This window comes from Podarcis vaucheri (genome assembly GCF_965113315.1).
Source record: "Podarcis vaucheri genome assembly, chromosome: 3".
NCBI lineage: Eukaryota > Metazoa > Chordata > Lepidosauria > Squamata > Lacertidae > Podarcis > Podarcis vaucheri.
The window spans coordinates 36,548,537-36,569,372 of record NC_138761.1 but is presented as its reverse complement, the minus strand read 5'-3'; the positions used below and the strand labels follow the sequence as shown (position 1 = coordinate 36,569,372).

General features: G+C 42.3%; 1 protein-coding gene across 3 annotated transcripts; it reads left to right on the top strand.

Annotated features, from left to right (window-relative positions):
- Positions 1 to 27: 27 nt before the first annotated feature.
- Positions 28 to 18,869, top strand: SLC4A1AP (solute carrier family 4 member 1 adaptor protein). Of its 3 annotated transcripts, none has more exons than XM_082214826.1 (14): positions 28 to 671; positions 2,090 to 2,279; positions 2,607 to 2,729; positions 4,825 to 4,885; positions 7,610 to 7,749; positions 8,126 to 8,286; positions 9,635 to 9,704; positions 10,352 to 10,541; positions 11,043 to 11,154; positions 11,612 to 11,840; positions 13,540 to 13,638; positions 14,480 to 14,535; positions 16,176 to 16,245; positions 18,545 to 18,869. In XM_082214826.1, exons 1-14 carry the CDS (start codon positions 63 to 65, stop codon positions 18,592 to 18,594), a joined length of 2,160 nt encoding a protein of 719 aa, XP_082070952.1. In that variant the 5' UTR covers positions 28 to 62; the 3' UTR covers positions 18,595 to 18,869. The 3 variants fall into 3 exon arrangements, with proteins under 3 accessions (XP_082070952.1, XP_082070953.1, XP_082070951.1); XM_082214827.1 differs by having other exon boundaries at positions 11,609 to 11,840; positions 13,540 to 13,629; XM_082214825.1 differs by having other exon boundaries at positions 11,609 to 11,840.
- Positions 18,870 to 20,836: the final 1,967 nt, after the last annotated feature.

Genomic DNA, 20,836 nt, shown 5'->3' with positions numbered 1-20,836 from the left:
GAACCAAAGTGCCAGGGCGGTGGTTTCCGCGAGGGGACGGTTTGAGAACCGGACGCGCTAAAATGGCGGATCCCGTAAAGGAGGGCTGCGAAGGGATGGGGGATTTTAAGAAGCCGACTCTGCCGCCTCCGTTGCCGCCGCCGCTGCCGCCTCCAACTGGGGCAGAAGACCCCAAGAAGGCAGCGGTTCCCAAACCCCCGCGAGGCCCAGCTCCTCGCCCTTGCCCCCCTCCCGACCTCCCGCAGTACCAGGAGCCTCCGTGGGGAGGGTGCCCTGCCAAGGAAGAGGAGGCCTCGTCCGGCTACAGCCTGGAGGTGGTGAAAAGCGGCTCCGTGCTGGAAAGCGTCCGCTTGGCAGGCCGCAGCTGGCTGCTGGTGGGCCGCGCGCCGGGCTGCGACCTCTCCCTGGCTCACCCGTGTGTGTCCCGCCACCACGCCGTGCTCCAGCGCCGCCCGCCGCCCGCCGGGGATGAGGAGGAGGAGGAGGAGCGAGGCCAGGTCGGGGAGGAAGGGGAAGAGCAGGGCCCCGAGCCCGGGCTCTACGTCTACGACCTGGACAGCGCGCACGGCACCTTCCTCAACAAAGCTCGGATCCCGCCCCGCACCTACTGCCGGGTTCGGGTGGGCCACGTCCTGCGCTTCGGGGGCAGCAGCCGCCTCTTCGTCTTGCAGGTAAGGAGAGGGTAATCGTGATGATTTATAAGAATAATTCATGATTTATACTCCGCCTGGTTTCCCCAGCCACTCTGAGCGGCTTCCATCAAAATATTAAAAATAACAATAAAACATCAAGCCTGAAAAACTTCCCTAAACAGGGCTGCCTTCAGATGTCTTCTAAAAGTCTGATAATTATTTCCTTGGCATCTGGTGGGAGGGCATTCCACAAAGCGGGCGCCACTACCGAGAAGGCCCTCTACGCCCACCTGTAGATTTGGGTGCAGGTTGTGGCGTTAGTTTCTGTACTGGCCAAGGGGGTATCTGCGGTGCAATCCTACACACATTTACCCAGAAGTCCCAACTACATTCAGGAAGACTTAAAATTGTAGAGCTGGAAGAGCCCACAAGGGTCATTTAGTCCAACCCTATCTTTTGCCCAACATGGGGCACTTACCCACAACCCTGAGATTAAGAGTCCCATGCTCTACCAACTGAGTCTGCCACTGCCCGGACAGTCTTTTTGTGAGGGTAGCATGCCAGATTTAAGATGCTGTGAGCACCTTCAAGCAGGGCATCCAACACCTAATTCCTGCTAGTCATCCTCCTTTTCAAGGGAAAGAATGACTGGTGGGGCACCTTCAGACATGGACATATAGCACACACACTTGCCTCAGCTCGCTATGGCAAGCAGAATAATTGAAGGCTGGATATAGCAAGATCAACTAACACAGAAAATAGGAGTGTCTCTGTAGATCAAACGTATTTGCTGTTTTGAATTGGAATTGGAGTTGTTTTTAAGATGTATTTCTTGTTTTATCACTTGATGTTTGCCACCCTGGGCTCATTTTGGACAAAAGGCAGGATATAAATTTAATAATTGAACAAGCGGCTGCATGTTCAAAGAGCAATGCTGTTCACTATCTATTATCCTGTAACAGGTAATGATGCTGAACTGCACTCGCAGATGTCCCAATTCAAAGTGATGCTTTTGACCTATAAAACCTTAAATGGCTCAGGACCACAATACCTCAAGGACCACCTCTCCCCATATGAACCGACCCAGGCCCTTCTTTGTTTGCCTCCTCCATGAGAGGTCTGGAGGGTGGTAACATGAGAATGGGCCTTTTGTCTGTGGCTCACCTTATGTGAAATGCTCCCCCCAGAGAGACTCACATTTTCTAGCTGTTTCACCTTATGGTGTAGAAATGTTCTTGATTTTTCATTTTAGCGGAGGGAGAGGCTCTGTGTTTCACTGCATCCAATTTAAAGAGGAATTAAGAATCTACCTAGCAGCTCATTTACACATATTTACCATTCTATAATAGTTAAGAAACTTGAACTTTAATCCTAACTACATTTGTTAGAGAGTAAATCCCACTGAACTCAACTTTTTAACTGACATTCAATTTTGTATGTTGTAACTTAATCCGCAGGGCCCAGAGGAGGATCAAGAACCAGAATCAGAGCTGACTGTAACCCAGTTGAAAGAACTCCGTAAGCAGCAGCAGGCTAAGTTAGAGAAGACCATGCTTGGCGATGATTCTGATGAAGATCAAAAGGAAAAGGATGAACATAGAAATGAAAATAGTCGGAGTACTGATTTCACTTGTTCCTGGGGACTGGGTAAGTTACAGTATATTACTGGTAGACTCTTAGCGCTTACCTATGCTTCATCTTCCACCACTGAAACTTGTGTGGTGTTCGTGGAGCTTGTTTCTGTCTTCTGTTTTCATTGCAATAAAATTATATGTGAATTCCATGTTTACTGAGGACTGGGATTATTTCCTACCAAAAAGGCTGTTCAAAGGCTTTGTACATGTGACTTTCTTCCACCTGTAGGTATCTGGGCAAGGTTTATCTTGCCACACTCCTAGATCATAAAATGAGGCTGTATTTTATTCTCTTCTATATCTACTCTCATTTATAATTTTATTTGCATTTGTTTTTCAGGGGAAGATGCAGAGGAAGAGGAGGGTGAAGAAAACCCTATCGCCATCGAGTTTCAGGAGGATCAAGAAGCCTTTTATTTGAAAGATCCCAAGAAGGCATTGCAAGGTTTTTTTGACAGAGAAGGTATGTGTGTTACCTTTCATTCATGTCTACCATGGTAGTGCTGCTTAGCAGAGCCACTCAAGAAGTTAGTGTGTACACATATAATGCACTGCTTTTAGCATAAAAGCCCTCAAAGCAGCTCTCAGCAAAACCATTAAAGCCACAACATATAGAAGAGTGGCAAAAATACTGTACTTCAGATTAAGAAATGAGGAAGTAAGTAATTTCTGGGTGAGCCAAAAGGGCAAGCAGGTCATTCTTTAAATATCCTCACCCCAGACCAGCAGTTTGAATTGGTCCCAGAAACAAATGGGGAGCCAATGTAGAGAGGCCAGCTGTTGAGTAAAATTTTTCAAATGAGAGGCCCCAGTCAGCAGCCTGGCTACAACCTTCTGCAGCAGCTACAGTTTCCATGCACTCTTCAAAGGCAGGCTACTCTGAACTTGTTGCAGTAGTCTGATTAGCATACACCTAAGTCATTTGATTTTGACAAAATCTGTATTTTCAAGTAAAGGTCACAGCTGGTTCACAGGTCAAAAGCTGATTCTTCAGAGGGAGAACTACACTCCCCCAAACAGCATCCCCACTGTCTAAAAGTACTTTTGTCTCAATTTGTTTGCCCAGTCAGTTACATATCCTAGACTCTGGTTCAGGTGTTCCATTTCCTCTCAGGAATCAGATGGAGTTATAAGCCCCATTATATGTTCCTCACCTGAGGGAAAGGTGGGTCCAAAGCAGCTGTGGGCCCATTCCTCCAGACCTGCCTTTGCCAACACAAAGTTCCTGCCATCTGCACATTAGCATGGACATTTGAGGTAGAGAAGCCTTTTGCCAAATCCCTCTGTGCATCCAAGAACCATGCACAACCCAGGGTTCAGGGTAGGCTATGCATATAGAGGTCTACAACCAAAGGGGTCCCTCTTTCAAATGTCCATGCTTGGATGGCAGGAGTTAGGCCACCGGCAAAGCAGTACAGACCTTTAGGCATTAAATTCAGGAGTAGAGGGGGGAGGGCTAGCACACTCACTCCTGCACCCTCTACACAGCCCCCCCCCCAATGTTCAGCTGAACACCTGAATAGAGCTTTACTGTGCTTCTTGATCTTTTAACCTTTTCTGTGTTGCTTACAGTCATCCTGCTTTATGCAGGAGAAATAAGAAAGAAGCAGATTGGACAGATCTGTATAGCTATATCCTGGTTTAACTTGAAAGTATTAGTCCCTCCCTGGCAATTCTGCTTTGCTCTTGGGGGGTTTTCCACACACATCTTTGTAACCTAGAGTGGTACTAGAAACAAATTAAAGTGATCAACCTATTGTGCTTAAGAACTTCAGGGTGCAGAAGAGGATGGCTGCAGTCCCAAACAAACTTACTCGGAATAAGCCCCATGGAACACAGTGGAACTTATTTCTAAGTAAAAATGCATTGAATTGTGATGGCTATTTGGTTTTAGACTGAGCATGGGATATTATACTTTAATGAAATTCTACTTATTCTATGAGCTACTGCAGCTCATAAAAAAATGTGAGTGCCAATTCATCTTCGGCATTGGTGGGGAGACCACTAATTTCCAACATTTAAATTACTTTGTCAGCTTAAGATCCTTTATGGAAATGAAGCTTAACTGCAGCATTATCTTTGATCTGTACAAAGAAATGTCTGAGAAGTTTGTTAAAGCTTTGATCTAGCAGTGATATATTCACCAGTCTAGATTTCTCTAAATGTGTCTGATTATAGATGTGTCTGAACCACTTACAGATGCAGGAATATCTGTGGAGTTAGAGTGATGGATCATTTTAAGACCTTATTGCTAATTGATAAATGAATCAATATTAAATATAGCATTGCCTTAGGAAGGATTTTTACAGATACTGTGCAGTTAAGTATTAATCCATGTAATTAAACTGCTCCAATTGCTGAAATAACAATGATTCCAAATACTTAGCCAGTTAATAGTTTAATACTGTTACCATTCGTAAAAAATTAAAATAATTACAAAGGAGTAAAGAGCAAGAATTTAGGTTAAATGTAATTCAGGCTAACTATTTCACTACAAAACAAAGCTGCTGATAATGTATGCAAGTAAATCAGCTCCTCTCCCTCTCTTTTCTTCCTAGGTGAAGAGTTAGAGTATGAATTTGATGCACAAGGAACTGGCACTTGGCTCTGTAGGGTGAAGTATGTATGTATTCTATGTAATAATTTTGTATAGTTATGCCTTTCTGTATGTCAGAGAGGCAAAGAAAGCTGTTATGTCTTGTACATCTAGAATTGGTTTAGAGCAGTTAAATGGAAATGTAAAAATATTGATTCCAATCTCATTTATTGTCTACACCAGAGCTTTCCAAACTGTGTGCTGCCACATCTTAGTGTGTTGGCTGCAATGTGTAGGTGTATTGCACAAATGCACCCCAAGCTCCTTTTGGGTCAGGAAAGGGGTTAGTTTAACCTCTGGTTTGCTAGTAAAACTGACTTACTGTGTCACAAAATGATGCATATCTAAAAAGTGCGTCACCAACATGAAAAGTTTGGAAAGCTCTGGTCTACACTGTATTCTTGTCAAACAATGAGTGGTGTCCAACATCAGTCATACTTAGAGTAGACCTATTGAAATGAATGGATTTAAGTGACTTAACTCAATGGATCTACTCTATGACTAATGTTGGAGGTTGCCAAATGCCTGTTGATTGCAATGGCTCTTAGGTTGTCTCTATACTGAGTGTGCTAGAATGGGGGAAATAACTCTGAAAAAAATGAGTGCTTTGTCTTTCAAATAAGCATAGAAGGGATTTGTCATACTATTTTCACTAAAATATTTGATTGTGGTTATAGAGTTCAGGTGTCAACCCCACGAATACTCAAATGCCTTTTTTTCAAAGGTTCACTTGGTTGTATTGGGAAACAAGGATGGCAATAGTCACACAAGGGTTGGCTGAAGAGGTCCGTGCCCTCAATTGGAGCACCCTTTCCAGTTCTGTGCACCATACTTAGAAAGGATGCAGGCAAATTGCAAAGGGCAGCAAAGGCGGTCAGTGGTGTGGAAAACAGATCCAATAAGAAAGGTGGATGGGGAAACCCAGCTAGATGGGTGGGGTATAAATATTATTATTATTATTATTATTATTATTATTATTATTATTATTATTATTATTACAACTACTACTACTACAATGACTGGGTATTATTATCCTGGAAGAAAGAATCCTGAAAAGGGGCATGATAGCACTTGTCAAATCCTCAATGGGCTGTCACAAAAAAGAGGCCAAAAACTTGTTCTGCTACCTGAGATGGCGAGACTAGATCTGATGGCCAAGCCCCAGGAGGGTAGAGTTTCGTTAAATTGTGAGAGAAAATTGTAAGAGCAAGTCAACAATACAGTCGTACCTTGGTTTTCAAACAGCTAAGTTCTCAAATGTTGTGGCTCCCAAACGCTGCAAACCCGGAAGTGACTGTGCTTCCACGGCTTCTGATTGGCTGTAGGAGCTTCCTGAAGCCAAGCAGAAGCCACGCTTTGGTTTCTGAACGTTTTGGAAGTCGAATGGACTTCTGAAACGGATTCCGTTCGACTTCTGAGGTACGACTGTACTGCCATTTACTTAGAGGTGTGGTAGGTTCCCACTTCCTAGAGGTCTTCAAGTTACACAAGAGTAGATTTCAAGGTGAACATAAAGAAAAGCTCCTTAATAAAAATAGCAGTATAGGTGATGGAAACAAGCTGGGGGGGGGGGGGCTTAAACTCACTGCAGGTTTCCAGAAAGAGGCTGAGCGGCCAGCTCTGGATTTCCTGTATTGAGAAGTGAGTTGGACTAGCTGCTGTACAAGGCCCCATCTATGATTCTTTATTTATGGCACTTGATAAGGTTATGTGGCCTTCACCTTATGAAAGCAACGTGCTTCAAATAGCTGGGAAGATTGCTGTCTTTTAGAAAACTGTTTAAAGGATGAAAATGGGGAGTGGCTGCCTGGACCATATAACACCGGTCCTAAAAGATCTTCACAATTCAAAGTGTTGGTGCTGACGATTAAAGCATAGCTGTCAACTTTTCCCTTTTCTTGCGAGGAATCCTATTTGGAATGAGGGAATTTCCCTTTAAAAAAGGGAAACGTTGACAGCTATGGATTAAAGCCCTAATGGCTCAGCCCAGTATACCTGAAGGAGTGTCTCTACCCCCATTGTTCAGTCTGGACACTGAGGTCCTCATCTGAGGGTCTTCTGCTGGTTCCCTCACTGCGAGAAGCGAAGTTACAGGTAACCAGGCAGAGGGCCTTCTTGGTAGCGGCACCCTCCCTATGGTATGCCCTCCCTTCAGATATCAAGCTGATTAAGAACTACATAACTTTTAGAAGACATCTGAAGGCAGCCCTGTATCAGGAAGTTTTTAATGTTTGATATTTTATTATGTTTTATATATGCTGTAAGCTGCCTAGCATGGCTGGGACAGGGTATAAATAAAAAAAATATTATTGTTACTGTTATTAAGGAAAAGAGATGAAGCAATGAGATTTCAGTTGAGATTAATAGAAATTGTTACCCATTATCTTCCCGCGAGTGCTCAGCTGATTATATAGTCTATTTCCTATTTTACTATGGGAAGGTCTCCACTGGAACCTGCGTGCTTGGCCTTCTCAAGCTGAAAGTTTAAGGCCTAAAGCACCGAAACAGAATGCGTCCAGCTTTCGAAAATTCTCCCTCCAGACTGAGACATAATAAGTGGCCGTGGGTGGAAGGCTGCCTCCAACTCCGAATCTAAACCTTGTATAATTAATGTTGAGATGTTTTATAACCAAAGAGGCCAAGGTTATGTGAAAGAACAGTTCTGAGCAGTACGCAAGCTGACACTGAGCAGACATGTCAGGCCATTTGTTGATCTTCCTTGAACTGTAACCTTCTGAATTCAATAGGCTGCCTATAGATGATGCTTCGGGGAAGCAACTTGTGGCAGAGGCTATTCATACAGGGAAGAAAAAGGAAGCAATGATCCAATGTTCATTGGAAGCCTGCAGGATACTGGATGCGAGGGGTGTGTTGCGGCAAGAGGCAGGTAGGTGGACTAGCCAGAGGCTCTGGCCACGCAGAATCCTTTTTGGAAATAGTCTTATTGAGAAGAGCTTTGAAAGAATTTAAATCTGTAAAATGTGGTGTAACCCTAAGCATTTTTATCTTATTAACTTACTATACCTCTTATTACCGTGCTTGTATCTTGCTCACCTACAAGGATTGCTGGCATGCCACTGTTTGCATTTTATTTTCACAACTATTGGATGTGGTAACTTCACATCTTTATGTCCATTTGCATACTTGCTTGTTTTTTGAAATGTGCATTAGATCACCTGTCACTAAATCAGAGGTACAGGTGCATAACTGGCTTCAAGCTTTTCCAGTTTTCTTCATGTATTTTTGTCTTCGTTCTTTCTTAGTATCCCGAAAAAGAAAAGCGAAGAATTGGGAAGAGGAAGACTTTTACGATAGTGATGACGACACATTCCTTGATCGGACAGGAGTTATTGAACAGAAACGTCTGAGCAGAATGAAGAAAGCAGGAAAGATCGATGAGAAGCCAGAAACCTTTGATTCATTGGTAGGAACAACTTCAGCCAGGGATTCGTGGTAGTTAGTCGAAATTTGTGCCTTCTGCTGACCCTGTGCCTCCAGGCCAAGATATGGGGTATTGACTGATGATACTGTTGAGTTTTGGAGGTTCGCTGAGCATCTTCAGGGTTCAGAACAAGTGCAGGGGTAAGCTTTCCCCCTCCACCTCAATTCTGAGCTGGTGGCAGGGAAGTTGGAGCTGAGAAATCAGAGGGTCATCTTGCTGTTTCTCTTAATATCTCTTAAATATCAGTGGAAGGCCACCTAGAGTCTTCACTTGAGAAGAGAAGATCTCATGCAGAGGCTTGGAAGACACCTTTTTGCTTTCTGATTCTTTCTAAAGTTGGTGCAAAGTCTTATAGATTCCTTAGCATTTTCCCAGGCTCAGGAGAAGGGATTGTAGCCAACTCGACCACTGTTCATGCGGAATGACTTCCATGAGCACAATGGCATTTGACCTCTCCCCTGCACTTACTTCAGATCTGCTGCAAAGGATATGGGGAATCCCCAGTGCAGATTTGGAGGAGTGTGAGGGTAAGTCCTATTGCACTTTCAGCAATCGTCCGGTGTGCACAGTGATTTAGTTGGATAGAACCCAAAGTATCTTGCCAGAATTTTAAAAATGCTGTCACCTGAATTATGCTCCCATAACTAATCATTCCTAAGAGTGTTGCTGCAGCGGAATATAAACCACTTTCCACTATCATGTTGTTTGTCTGGTATCAAATTTCAGAGGGGTAGCCATGTTGGCATGTTCATTTGTTTAGAAAGAATCATTTTTTGGTCTTCTAAACTGAAGTAGCACAAAAGGAAAACACTTGATTCAGTGTGGCAAAAAAAAAACTTAATAATGAGCCAGTGGCGATTATTTAAAATGTTTTCATACCACTGTATAGCCAAAGATTTCTAGGCATTTTACGTAAGTTCTCTTTCTTTCTTTCTTTCTTTCTTTCTTTCTTTCTTTCTTTCTTTCTGTCTCTCTCTCTCTCTCTCTCTCTCTCTCACACACACACACACACACACACACCAATTGCAGGTGGAAAAGTGACAGATAAAAAGCAAAGTTAAAAGACTGAGTTAAAATTTTCAAGATACTTCGAATGCCTGGTTAAATTTCTTTTAAAGATTTTGCCTGACTTCCATAAGACAAGAAATTTGCAGCCAGGTCAGCCTCCCTTGGGAGAGCATTCCACAATTGGGTTGTTGCTACACTTCTTTGTATTTCTAGACTTTTCACTTCGCCAGCATTTGGGAACACAAAAGGTTGCTACATTTTTATTTTAAAGTTTTGTAAAGCTATCACAGATGCTCATCACTTTTCAATTGTCTCTCTGTAGAGTGCAAAATTAGCCACAACTGAAAGAGAGCTCTCTGAGATAGCAGAGAAGCTGAAATCTTCAAAGACAAGTAAGGCCACATACCTTATTCAAATTTTGGGGTTGTCTGCATAGGAATAAGACATAATTAATTAATTCGTAATATTAAGGGTATTTTGTATCTGTCTTCCACAAATGAAAGACTTAAGCCAAGTGTAACATCACGATTAAAATTATTTAAAATGCCTAATACTTGCCTTTCTAAAGAAGCTGATCAAGTTAAAACTCTCAAATTCAGTTCTGTGGAAAGCATGTTACATTTAGTGGAAGGAAAACAAATTTCATTCTGGCATAAGGAGCTTCAATACGGGCAAGTGATAACACACTTTTGGCATAACATTCAACTTCCTTCTTTCAAGTCCTTTTCCAATCAGCAGCCCTAGAGATGTACTTGAAAGTTAGTTATACATGCCTAGCAGTATGCCAAAAGAACCAGCTTTATCAGGCCCTTCATTTCTTTGTTTAATACTAATTCAATTTTTGCACAGATAAACCCTGCATTTTCCCAAATACAGTTACTAGATCAAAGAATTCAAGCACATCTGTAGTCTTAATTGTATTCATCTCAGAAAGTTGTATTGGGCATCTGTTCCGTGTCAGCTACTAAAATTTTGGACCACTACTACCCATAACTAAATTGGGATGGCATGATTTTTTCTGTATTTGTATTTCCTTTAGCACAATCGCATTCAGCAGCGCAAGATTCTTTGGACGAATTCATGACGGAAATAAAATCAGGATGTGCTTTAGACAGTGTAGCACGCAGAAAGCTTCATTTGCGGACTTTTGAGCTGAGGAAAGAGCAGCAGCGATTGAAAGGATTGATTAAGATTGTTACACCGGCTTCATTGCCGGAGCTGAAATCCGAGTGAGTCTTCGTTTTATGGAGTGGTAATCATTTTATATTTTCTTTGTTGAGCTATAGTTCTCTGATGACTACCCAAATGTACATGCAGAGGAGTATGGAGATGGTGGGAGGCAGGTTTTGGCACTGGAACTTTCCAAAGAACTGGTTTCCAAGTCTATTTTGACGTACAACCCTGGTGAGCATTAATTGTGATTAATGGCAATGCCAACACATAACCTTCAGTCCCCATGGATAGCGGCAGGGGAGAAAGGAATTCTTGTTTGAGAAGGGAGCCTGCAATTCTGTTATCTGTTCCTGGTGGGCTTCATTGTCTCTGCACGAGCCCAAGGCCACACCGTGAGGTTTGCAATGAGAAGGAACTTTTTAATGTGGAATCTCCACATGAGAGAGAGAGAGAGAGTGCACACAGCAATAGTTCTAGTGCTGGCCCTTCAGATTTCGATACTAAAGCTGTGTGTGCGCTACGTATTCTCTTCCCCTCCCTCCCCAAATGTTCTGTAGGCTTGAGAGTCAAGATTCGGAAACTCAGAACAAACCCAAAAAGCTGACTTTACCCATGTTTGGTGCCATGAAAGGAGGAAGCAAGTTCAGACTGAAAACTGGTACTGTGGGGGTAAGTAAAGAAAGCAAAAGCTATGGGTTGTATCAAAATGTGTCCTTCAGCTGACAGGAAGGCTTCTTAGCAGAACAGGAAGCCATTTTGACCATGTTCCATCTCCCCTGCTGGATATTGCTTCCCTCCCCATTTTGCTGATTTAATTTATTTATTTTGTCTAGTCAAAGCCAGTGCAAAAGATAGGCTCTATTTAGAAGTTGGATCCATTAGGATGGGCATTCAAAGATAGCTGGATCACATCACTTCTGTGGGCACTAGGAGAAACTATTGTAGAAACAGTTCAGCTTTGGACTTGCTTAGTGAGCTTGTTTATGTTTCGACAAATCTCAGTAAGTACTTAATAACTGCTGTTCAAAGGCATATTGCCTCATAGCATGGCATATTCTGTTCCACATATCAGTGGCAGATGATATAACAACTACGTTCATGGCAATTTTTGTTTGCCCCACAGAAGTTGCCTGTCAAGCGTCCAGATATACCTGTAAACCTACTAAAGATGAAAGATGAGGGGCCAGAGGAGGAGGAAGAGGAGGAGGAGGAGGAAGAAGAAGAAATGAAGGCTGTAAATCAAGGAACACAAAACCCATTGATGCAGATACCAGCACAAGAAACAGTTAGACAGCATAAACGCCCAACCAGTTCTTACGATTGCAGCAGCGAGGAAATGGAATTTGTTCATGGAGGTTAGTCTAGTTCTGTTCCCCTTCATTTTGAGGTTCTTAAAAGCAGTAGCCGGGACTGTTGGGATGCTTGATATGTACTCCTGCCAACAACAGTTAGGTTCAGCTATGTTCATTTCCTTACGTGCCTCTGAAAACCCTGCCCTGAAGTCTTTTGAAGAAGTATGGACTTCAAGAGCTTAGTACAGAAGTGCACATCGATGGGGTAAATTTCTTCCTCTGGGCTAAATGGTCTTAAGGCCTTGGGATAAATTGTTCTAGAGAACCTGTAGGACACTGCTGTCTTGGAGTGTTGGGTGCAGGTCTTTTGGACCAGCTCCCTTCCTCCTCAGCTGGCCAGGAGCTAGCATTTGTATGCTAACCACTGCTGTTGGGACTGTACCCTGTGACTTGCACCTAGTGCACATATCTGTGCAGCTGGTTGCAAAAATGGCTGCCCATCTCAACATTTCAGACCATTTCAGAGGACTCTAGTCATGATAGAAAGCATAGGTTGCTCTATTCAGTCTCTCAAGAGCGCTGGACTCGTAATCTGGGGAACCGGGTTCGCGTCTCCGCTCTTCCACATGCAGCTGCTGGGTGACCTTGGGCCAGTCACACTTCTCTGAAGTCTCTCAGCCCCACTCACCTCACAGAGTGTTTGTTGTGGGGGAGGAAGGGAAAGGAGAATGTTAGCCGCTTTGAGACTCCTGAAGGGGAGTGATAAAGCGGGATATCAAATCCAAACTCTTATTCTTCTTCTAATGGTATGTGTAGAGCAGGCTTCCTCAACTTTGGCCCTCCAGATGTTTTGAGACTACAATTCCCATCATCCCTGACCACTGGTCCTGCTAGCAAGGGATCATGGGAGTTGTAGGCCAAAAACATCTGGAAGGCCGAGGTAAGGAAGCCTAGTGTAAGCCATGAAGAACTCAGAGATATATTAGCAGCATTACTATTTTATAAGTGTTAGGTTCATTTTGAATAGGAATATTTTCCTTGCAATGGTCTCTTTTTAAATTCAAAGTACCAAATTTCATAGGCATCTCCAAAGACCAGTGAAGCTACACAAATAATTATTGCATAAATTTCAAGGTAAATTTTCTTAGGTGATGGGGATTTTAGGTTCATTCTAGTGGGCACAGCACCTTCACACACCAAAATATTGTTATGAGGCTTTACAGAGCCTTACGTTCCCGCCATAATCCCTCACCCTTTGGGGAATGCACAGATCATTAGTTGATTTTGGGAGAATGGATGAGAAACATGGACAGATCTTCCATTTTGCTTAATGGCCTGATACAGTTCCTGTGCTCAGAAGGTAGCAGGATTGCTGTGGGTACTGTGTTTTTACTTGACTGGCTCAGACCTTCTGTGATTGTGTGTAGCACAGTGTACCTGCTTTGATAGCTCGAAGCAAGTGAAGTAGCAGGACTCTGAACATTTCTGATCCTCTGGCATTTTGCAGCATCGTTGCTGTGTAAGCCTGTTTTTAGATAGATAGATAGATAGATAGATAGATAGATAGATAGATAGATAGATATGAAAACTAATTTCATTGGATAAAAGCTATGATAGTATAGCATTGGTCAGCCTTTTTAAAAGAAATAAAGGCAGTTTAATTGTAAGTTGTTAGAATTTGTTAAGATTTAATCTGCTAGTTCTGTGTTCATTAAAGAATCTGGTTGGCTAAGTCTGTGGGGGTTCCATTTTTCTTTTACAGGAGCTCAGCCACAATCAGAGCCTTTGAGCAAAGATACAGTGACGCCCGAGTGCAGCTCCCCACTGAATAAATCACAGAAGAAGCCACAAGGTGAGCCAGGTGAGTACGAGAGAAAAATGGATGACGGCACTGGTAGATGCAATCATATTCTGTTGGTTTGTACAGTTGGAGTGGGAAAATATATTTTAATACTTGGAACATCTTGCAATATAAAATAGCAGTTCCTTCAGCTTGTTTTCTGAACATCTAATCTGTTGTAACAAATAAAACCACAATGCTTAAATAAAATAATAATCCTGATGAGATACTTTCCTTTTGGCAAAATGCATAAAGAAATTATTTAAATGATCATTGTGTGAAGTTTCCTAGTGAGTTAAAAAAGTTGAGGAAAAGGGTTTTTTTAATAGTAATCATATTTTTAAAGGATGAATACTTTTCATTCAAAAACAAGTAACAACAAAATTTAGAAGGATTAAATTTAGAAGGATTAAAATGTATTAAATTTAAATAAGTAGGATGGATTTGTTAAAATTTGGAAGACTAATAAAAATTAATATATTTTAAAAGATTAGAAGGAAAATGAACAGCACATTTGGAATGTCTCCTTTGTAGTGCTAGGCAGATAACTAAAATATTCAAGATTTTCTGGAGAAAGGGGGGAAATAGCAAGCAATACTTGGTTTAATATAGCACTGCTACAGGTATCAAAATTGCTAACCTTTGTGAGATACACCCCAAAAGCAGTTTTGCTGTCCTGGCTCTGGCTTTTGTGCATTTTGTTGGTGGGGCCTAAGGAGCCGCGGTGCTTAATTTTAACAGCTCCCTGGCCATTTTTTTAAAAAAAAAAATTTACATAGGGGATTTGTCTGAAATTTGTTTTGAATAATTTCTCTAAATAGAGTCAGCAGCATTAACATAGTTTTTCTTATTTTTTTCCTAGCACCTGAGACATCTGCAGGAAAGTCCAAGAATAAGAAAACGAACATTGCAAATACGGTGAGTTAGAGGAACTAAAGCATATAAATAGGATGAAGTGCACTGTAGCATACTGCATTCCCTACCTGGTGCATTCACAGAACTGCTTGATGCCGGCATTTATGGGAGATGGTGTCCATAAGAGGATAAGGAAAAGATAAGACAGCGCTAGTGCTGTGTTCTCTGGCGCCCGTGCAGTCCTCCTGACTTTGCAGAAGGAATTGCTGTCTTCTTGTGCACTGTTTGTGGCCCTTGTGTGGCATAAGTATTCAGGCTGCTAGTAGTGGGGTTGGGCACTGTTGCCTTCTTGTGCTATTGTGCTTATTGCTATTGTGCTTATTGCTGGGGCGGGTCAACCTCACTGGCCACGTGCAGCAGCGGTTCAGTTCGTTGGTGAGGCCGTGATCATATACTGGTTAGTACTCTGTGTTGTGTGTCTCATGTCAGGCTGATAGATACTGTGCTAGTACAGGGACGTCCCCCAAGAGACCGCGATCTCCCAGAATAAAAAGCTGGCAGCAATCTACCCTTTGGGGGGGGAACAAAGTTGTTGACCTCCTTTTTTTACGGGGGCAAATCAGAGTTGTTGAGCTTTTTGGGGGGCAGATCTCACCAGAAGATCACTACCAGCGATAGCTCCATCTGCCGCTTTTGTGATCGTATGCAAATGAAGGAGGGGGCAGGGCCAGATGTTGCAGCGCCTCCCCCCCGCGCACAGAGGAAATAGAGCCCGCAATCAACCGCTAGCTGCCGAGGATCGACCAGTCGAACATCCCTGTGCTAGTACTACTGGTAGATAAGACACAGTTATGAAAAGGTATAGCTGCTGATTATTTTGGAATGGTAGCACAACTCATAAGTTGCAGGAAGCTACACCACTTAATTATAATGCAAATAATTTTGAGTTTTCTTAATACTAACCTGGCAGTGCTTTAACTTTCTCATCTAATAGAAATCATTGGCAGGGCATTGCAGCCAACAAAACTATATGCAGCCAGGCAACAACTGTTGTAGGGAGAGCAGGCTTGTCAATCCCAATTTACAAGGCTGCAATAATGCTTTTTTCTAGCAGCTTATACCTTCCAGTACTTTGTGCCAACAGTATCGTTCTGTTTTATTGTAAGTAACATTAGATTCTCCACTATAGCATCAAGTATAACCATATGATGTTTGTGTTTGTTTAACTCTTGTTTGTCTTTTGTCACAAACTATCCTCTTTAGAAAGTCTAAGAAAACCCTCTTTGCATAAAGAAAGTGGGGAAAATGGTTTCAAACCTAACACGTCATTCTTTGGTCCAAATAGCCCCTCAAAGCAGTTTACAACCCAATCATAAAGTAGAATCTGTCTAAAGCAATTTGAGTTCATGTTCTCAAGATAGTCACACTAAGATATTTACCCAAGTTTAATAATAATAATAATGATAATTAATTAATAACTTATTATTTATACCCTACCCATCTGGCTGGGTTTCCCCAGCCACTCTGAGCAAAATATTAAAATACATGAATTCATCAAATATTAAAAGCTAGTAGTAATAATAATTTATTATTCAAACAAGTGCTAGTAGAACCTTTTTAAGGGGGTGCATGAAGTTGTGCAGCAGAAAGAGGGAAGGGAAATGTTAGAATTACAAAGCATCTTTTTTTAATCTATTCTGCAGTCTCAACGCACTCTGTCCTCAGAATATCCAGAAGATGACCCAGACTACTGTGTGTGGATGCCACCTGAAGGTAATTTATAATTTTCCAAAATCATGTTTGACCTGATCTATTTGAAGACAATGCAAAATAGGGGACTTGGGTTGCTGAGAAACAGAAGGGGGTGCATGACGCTGTACAGCTGAGGAGAAGGCAGCATAGAGACAGGCACTTGAAATGTTTTGCGTGTGGAGTAGTCTAAATAATCTTGCACCACAGAGTCTCTAAATCTGCTCACCTTTCTCTTGCTGAAGTCTAGGGCAAGCAGGACAGCATCAGGACTAGTCCTGCACACTGATACTACAGTTTCTTTGCTATCCTATGTAATGAGGGCGTGGAAGAGCAAGCACAAGCAAATAAAGGATCTAAGCTTGCTCTGTCTGAATGAAGACTGACATTGGACCTCAGTTCTCCAGATCCCAGAACATTTCTGACTACATTATTGCTGTTTCTCTCTGCCTGCCTTCCCACTATACTACTTGGGTCATGCTTTTGCCCTTGGCCCAGCTTGGCCAGAGATAAAGGCAGCAGTGGTGGCACCTGAGGTTTAGGGAGGACACAAGCATACAAAGGGATCCAGTGTGCAGACAGAGTACCCTGTGCAAATATGTGCTGCAAAGTTCTATCCCTAAGTCATGCTGATGTACCTGCTGGTGGTAGATGTTTCTCAGGTATAGAACATCCTCCGTCATGGCTTGAAGTACTGCTTTAGGGGGAACAGGGGACGGGCGGGTGTGGAGGACCGCCTGGTCCTGAATGTGGTAACTGTGCCCCTGAAGGACCAGGTGCACAGCCTAGGAGTCATTTTAGATTCACAGCTGTCCATAGAGTCAGGTTAATTCTGTGTCCAGGGCAGCTGTCTACCAGCTCCATCTGGTATGCAAGCTGAGACCCTACCTGCCTGCAGACTGTCTCGCCAGATTGGTGCATGCTCTAGTTATCTCCTGCTCTACAACCTTTGAAGGTGACCCAGAAACTACAATTAATCCAGAATGCAGCAGCTAGACTGATGACTGGGAGTGGCCACCAAGACCATATAACACCAGTTTTGAAAGATCTACATTGGCTCCCAGTATGTTTCTGTGCACAATTCAAAGTGTTGGTGCTGACCTTTAAAGCCCTAAATGGCCTCGGCCCAGTATACCTGAAGGAGTGTCTCCACCTCCATCATTCAGCCCGGGCGCTGAGGTCCAGCGCCAAGGGCCTTCTGGCTGTTCCCTCACTGTGAGAAGTGAGGTTACAGGGAACCAGGCAGAGGGCCTTCTCAGTAGTGGTGCCCACCCTGTGGAATGCCCTCCCATCAGATGTCAAGGAAATAAACAACTATCTGACTTTTAGAAGACACCTGAAGGCAGCTATGTTTAGGGAAGTTTTTAATGTTGATGTTTTATTGCTTTTTTATTCTGTTGGGAGCCGCCCAGAGTGGCTGGGGAAACCCAGCCAAATAGGCAGGGTATAAATAATAATAGGGTATAAATATTATTATTATTATTATTATTAGTGCTTAGAATGACTTAAGCGGTCAGGTAGAAGGAGAGGGGAGTTTGTATGTTCCAAGGTCTCCAACTGGAATGCATAGTTATCAAGAATGCTCATCAATCAATTGAAGTAAACAAATGCAACTTAGAATTTTCATGCCCCAGATACCCTTGTTTGATACACTACCTACATATAATGTAGAGATTACTTAGGTGTACTTAAAAGTAGCAGTGCTGCTGAATTCCTCTGATTAGTCTTGTATTGCGAGCAACCTCCATTCTAAGAGTTATTTTTTGAAATTTCTGCCTTTTGTAGAACAAGATTAAAAGCCAGCTTTATGAATAGGCTGAAACATTGTATAAGCCCAGATATTTTTGCATCCCTTGCAGTTCCTTACCTGCCTCCCACAGGTCCAGCCAACCATTTCACTCCCTTTTTTGGCTTTGCAAATGTCCTTTTGCTTCTCACATACTTGCTCTGTGTCCCCATGAATATTCCTACACCTTTAGTTACTTCCAACCTCTGCAGAATAATGTAAAAAAACAAAAACAAACCATCTGCCATTAGTGTAGGTCACACCTGGATGATGTCTAATATAAGTCCCCATCTCCCTCTCCTTGAAATGGACATTGACCTGTTGCATAACCAAAATATTGCAGCTCTACTGAACCCCATGTCAGGAAGGTTTTACACTGCTTGTGATTAACTTAACACGCTGCCAAGTATGTAGGGTCTAGGTGACTGTGACTTGTCGACTATTTCTGTTTCTCTGTATATTGTTTTCACTCCTGGGCACAAGAGAGTTTTTTGAAAAGGGAAAAAGAAACACTCTAATCTTCCTCTTTTGATGCAGGTCAAAGTGGTGATGGTAGAACTCATCTGAACGCAAAATACGGCTATTAAACTTCAGGTGTTGGCTTTGAGAAGTGAAGGACTATCCTTCAATCACTACAGAGTAGAAGACTCCATTTACATGGCAAGCAACAAACTTTTGCTCATTGTGTTTAAATTCCTTTTAATGATTCCTGAGCCTCGCCACACATGCTTCTTCCCCCACTAAACGTGAATTTGTGTATATTGTGCATCAAAGTGTGTATATAGTAGTGAAAGCTATGTATTTACAAAGCAAACTTATCTATAACAAGGCTGGCTTTTTACAATAAAAACTAAGAATCCAAGTGCTTTTCTTTCCTTTGCAAGTATTGGGGTGGGAAGAAAGAAATCATACACTGAAGAGATCTAGGCTCAAACTTCTGTTTAGCCAAGAAATTCACTATAGGGCTGCTTTATTCATTATGGGTTTCCTATGCAGAAGGCAGTCAAGTGACGCTCATTTTGTTGTGTATGGCAATCCTGCATATGTGTATTTTGTTACATGTACATAGCTGATTTTAGGAGGGTTTCTCCCTATTTATTCCAACATAGACCTCTGCTCCACTTCCAGATTCCCTCAAAAATACAATTGCAAACAGTAGCCTCCAGATGGAGCTGCTCAAAGCCAAGCTATGTTTAGTTTTATTTTCCCTTTTATAACTTTGGTGTTGGGTTTCTGTGAAGGTTCTCCCTTTCGCCTCTCATTACCAAGTGAAATGCGAACACATTCATATACTGTAACTTTATTATATTCACAACCTGCAAGGAAGAAATGCCTTCAACATTAGAAGTTTAGACAATTTCAATCCTATCGTTTACCATTTATAAAATGCTCTTTCTTGTTCAGAAGTATATAATTTTCGTATAGTCCACTTTATACACGCGTGCACCTATGTTCTTTTTAACTTCTAGTTGCCTAGGAAATGCACTCTTTTTTGTAGAGCTCTTGCGTTTCCCCTAGGGGTAGAGCAGCAAAGACCATGTCTTAGGATATGTAAGTTGAGAGTGTGTGGCTCGGAAAGAGTATATGCCTTTCTGTATAATGTATAATGTCACAGCTTCAATCTTCAGCACATCTAGTAAAATAATAATATTGATAACCTGGGTGTAGGAGGGATGAGGAAGATATATGTACGTTTAGGGGTACTCTCATTTTCCTACTCATATTGAAATACTGCCCCTCAATGAGGCCAAACTTAGATTCACAAAATGTTTAGGGATATGCGCACCCCCAGAAAAAAAAGCATTGTGTGACATATGAGTCACTGTGAAAGATGCTTTATCATCAGTTCTTAAAGGTATAATCTTGGTACTGTTAGCAGTTGAATTCAGCTGACTCAGACTGAAGGGAACTTCCACAAATACATATTTGTCCATCCCCAACTAACCAACCCAGACCAGTTAAGATTTACATGATCACTCGCATAGTTTATAGTAACATGCTTCAACCACCTTAAATGGTAAATACATATCACATGACCTTGACCAACCCATATATTGGCAGCAGTGCATCTAAATTTCGCACAATATTGGGAATTCCATGTGGTCAGAAATCTTAAGTTAAAAGAACATTCAAAATACGTTGCTATAGCTTTCCCTCCCCAGTTCCAGTCAAAGCACGGTGCAAACATGGCTCACAGAAGATACTCTAGCACTGGTTTAGCAGATTAGACACCCATAGTATTGAAGCAGTTACAATGTGCAGGTGTGATTTGGTGAGGGGAAACTGGCTTCAGGTGAAGCATGTCCTCTCGGCCCAATTCTTTTAAGTTAGAAGTGAGACAATTGCAGCAATCCAGACATTGGGCTCCAACTCCCATCTGACCCAGCCAGCATAACCAATTGCCAGTGTGGACAGGAGTTGTAGTTCAGCGTTTGGAAGGCCAAAGATTCCCCACTTCTGCACTAAATGAATATCAGACACTGTCTTTTCGGTGCCTACTGAAGACCCTGTTCTTTCAATAAACCTTTTAAGTTGAGATCTTTGCCTGCCTTTGTCTGTATTGGAATTGTTCTTGAGAAGTTTGATGACTTCTTGTGTGCTGCCCTGGACTCATTTGGGACGAAGGGTGGGATGCAAATGTAACGACTAAAGAACACATCCCTTTCCTGAGTGGCTTAGCATTCTGTTATGCTCCTGCTTCTCTTACACAACAGGGGCTGCCAGATACCTTTGTCTTTCTGCCTTCTGTGAGCTCTGCTTCAGCTAACTCGCCCACTTCCAGGCCACAATTGTAGCCGGAAGCTGTGTAACGAGAGCACAGAGTTAAAT

Coding starts and splice junctions, on each gene's coding strand:
- SLC4A1AP (XM_082214825.1), top strand. CDS start 63: ATGGCGGATCCCGTAAAGGAGGGCTGCGAAGGGATGGGGGATTTTAAG. Junction 2,280..2,606: donor CACTTGTTCCTGGGGACTGG/GTAAGTTACAGT, acceptor TTTGTTTTTCAG/GGGAAGATGCAGAGGAAGAG. Junction 11,841..13,539: donor AATGGAATTTGTTCATGGAG/GTTAGTCTAGTT, acceptor TTTCTTTTACAG/GAGCTCAGCCACAATCAGAG.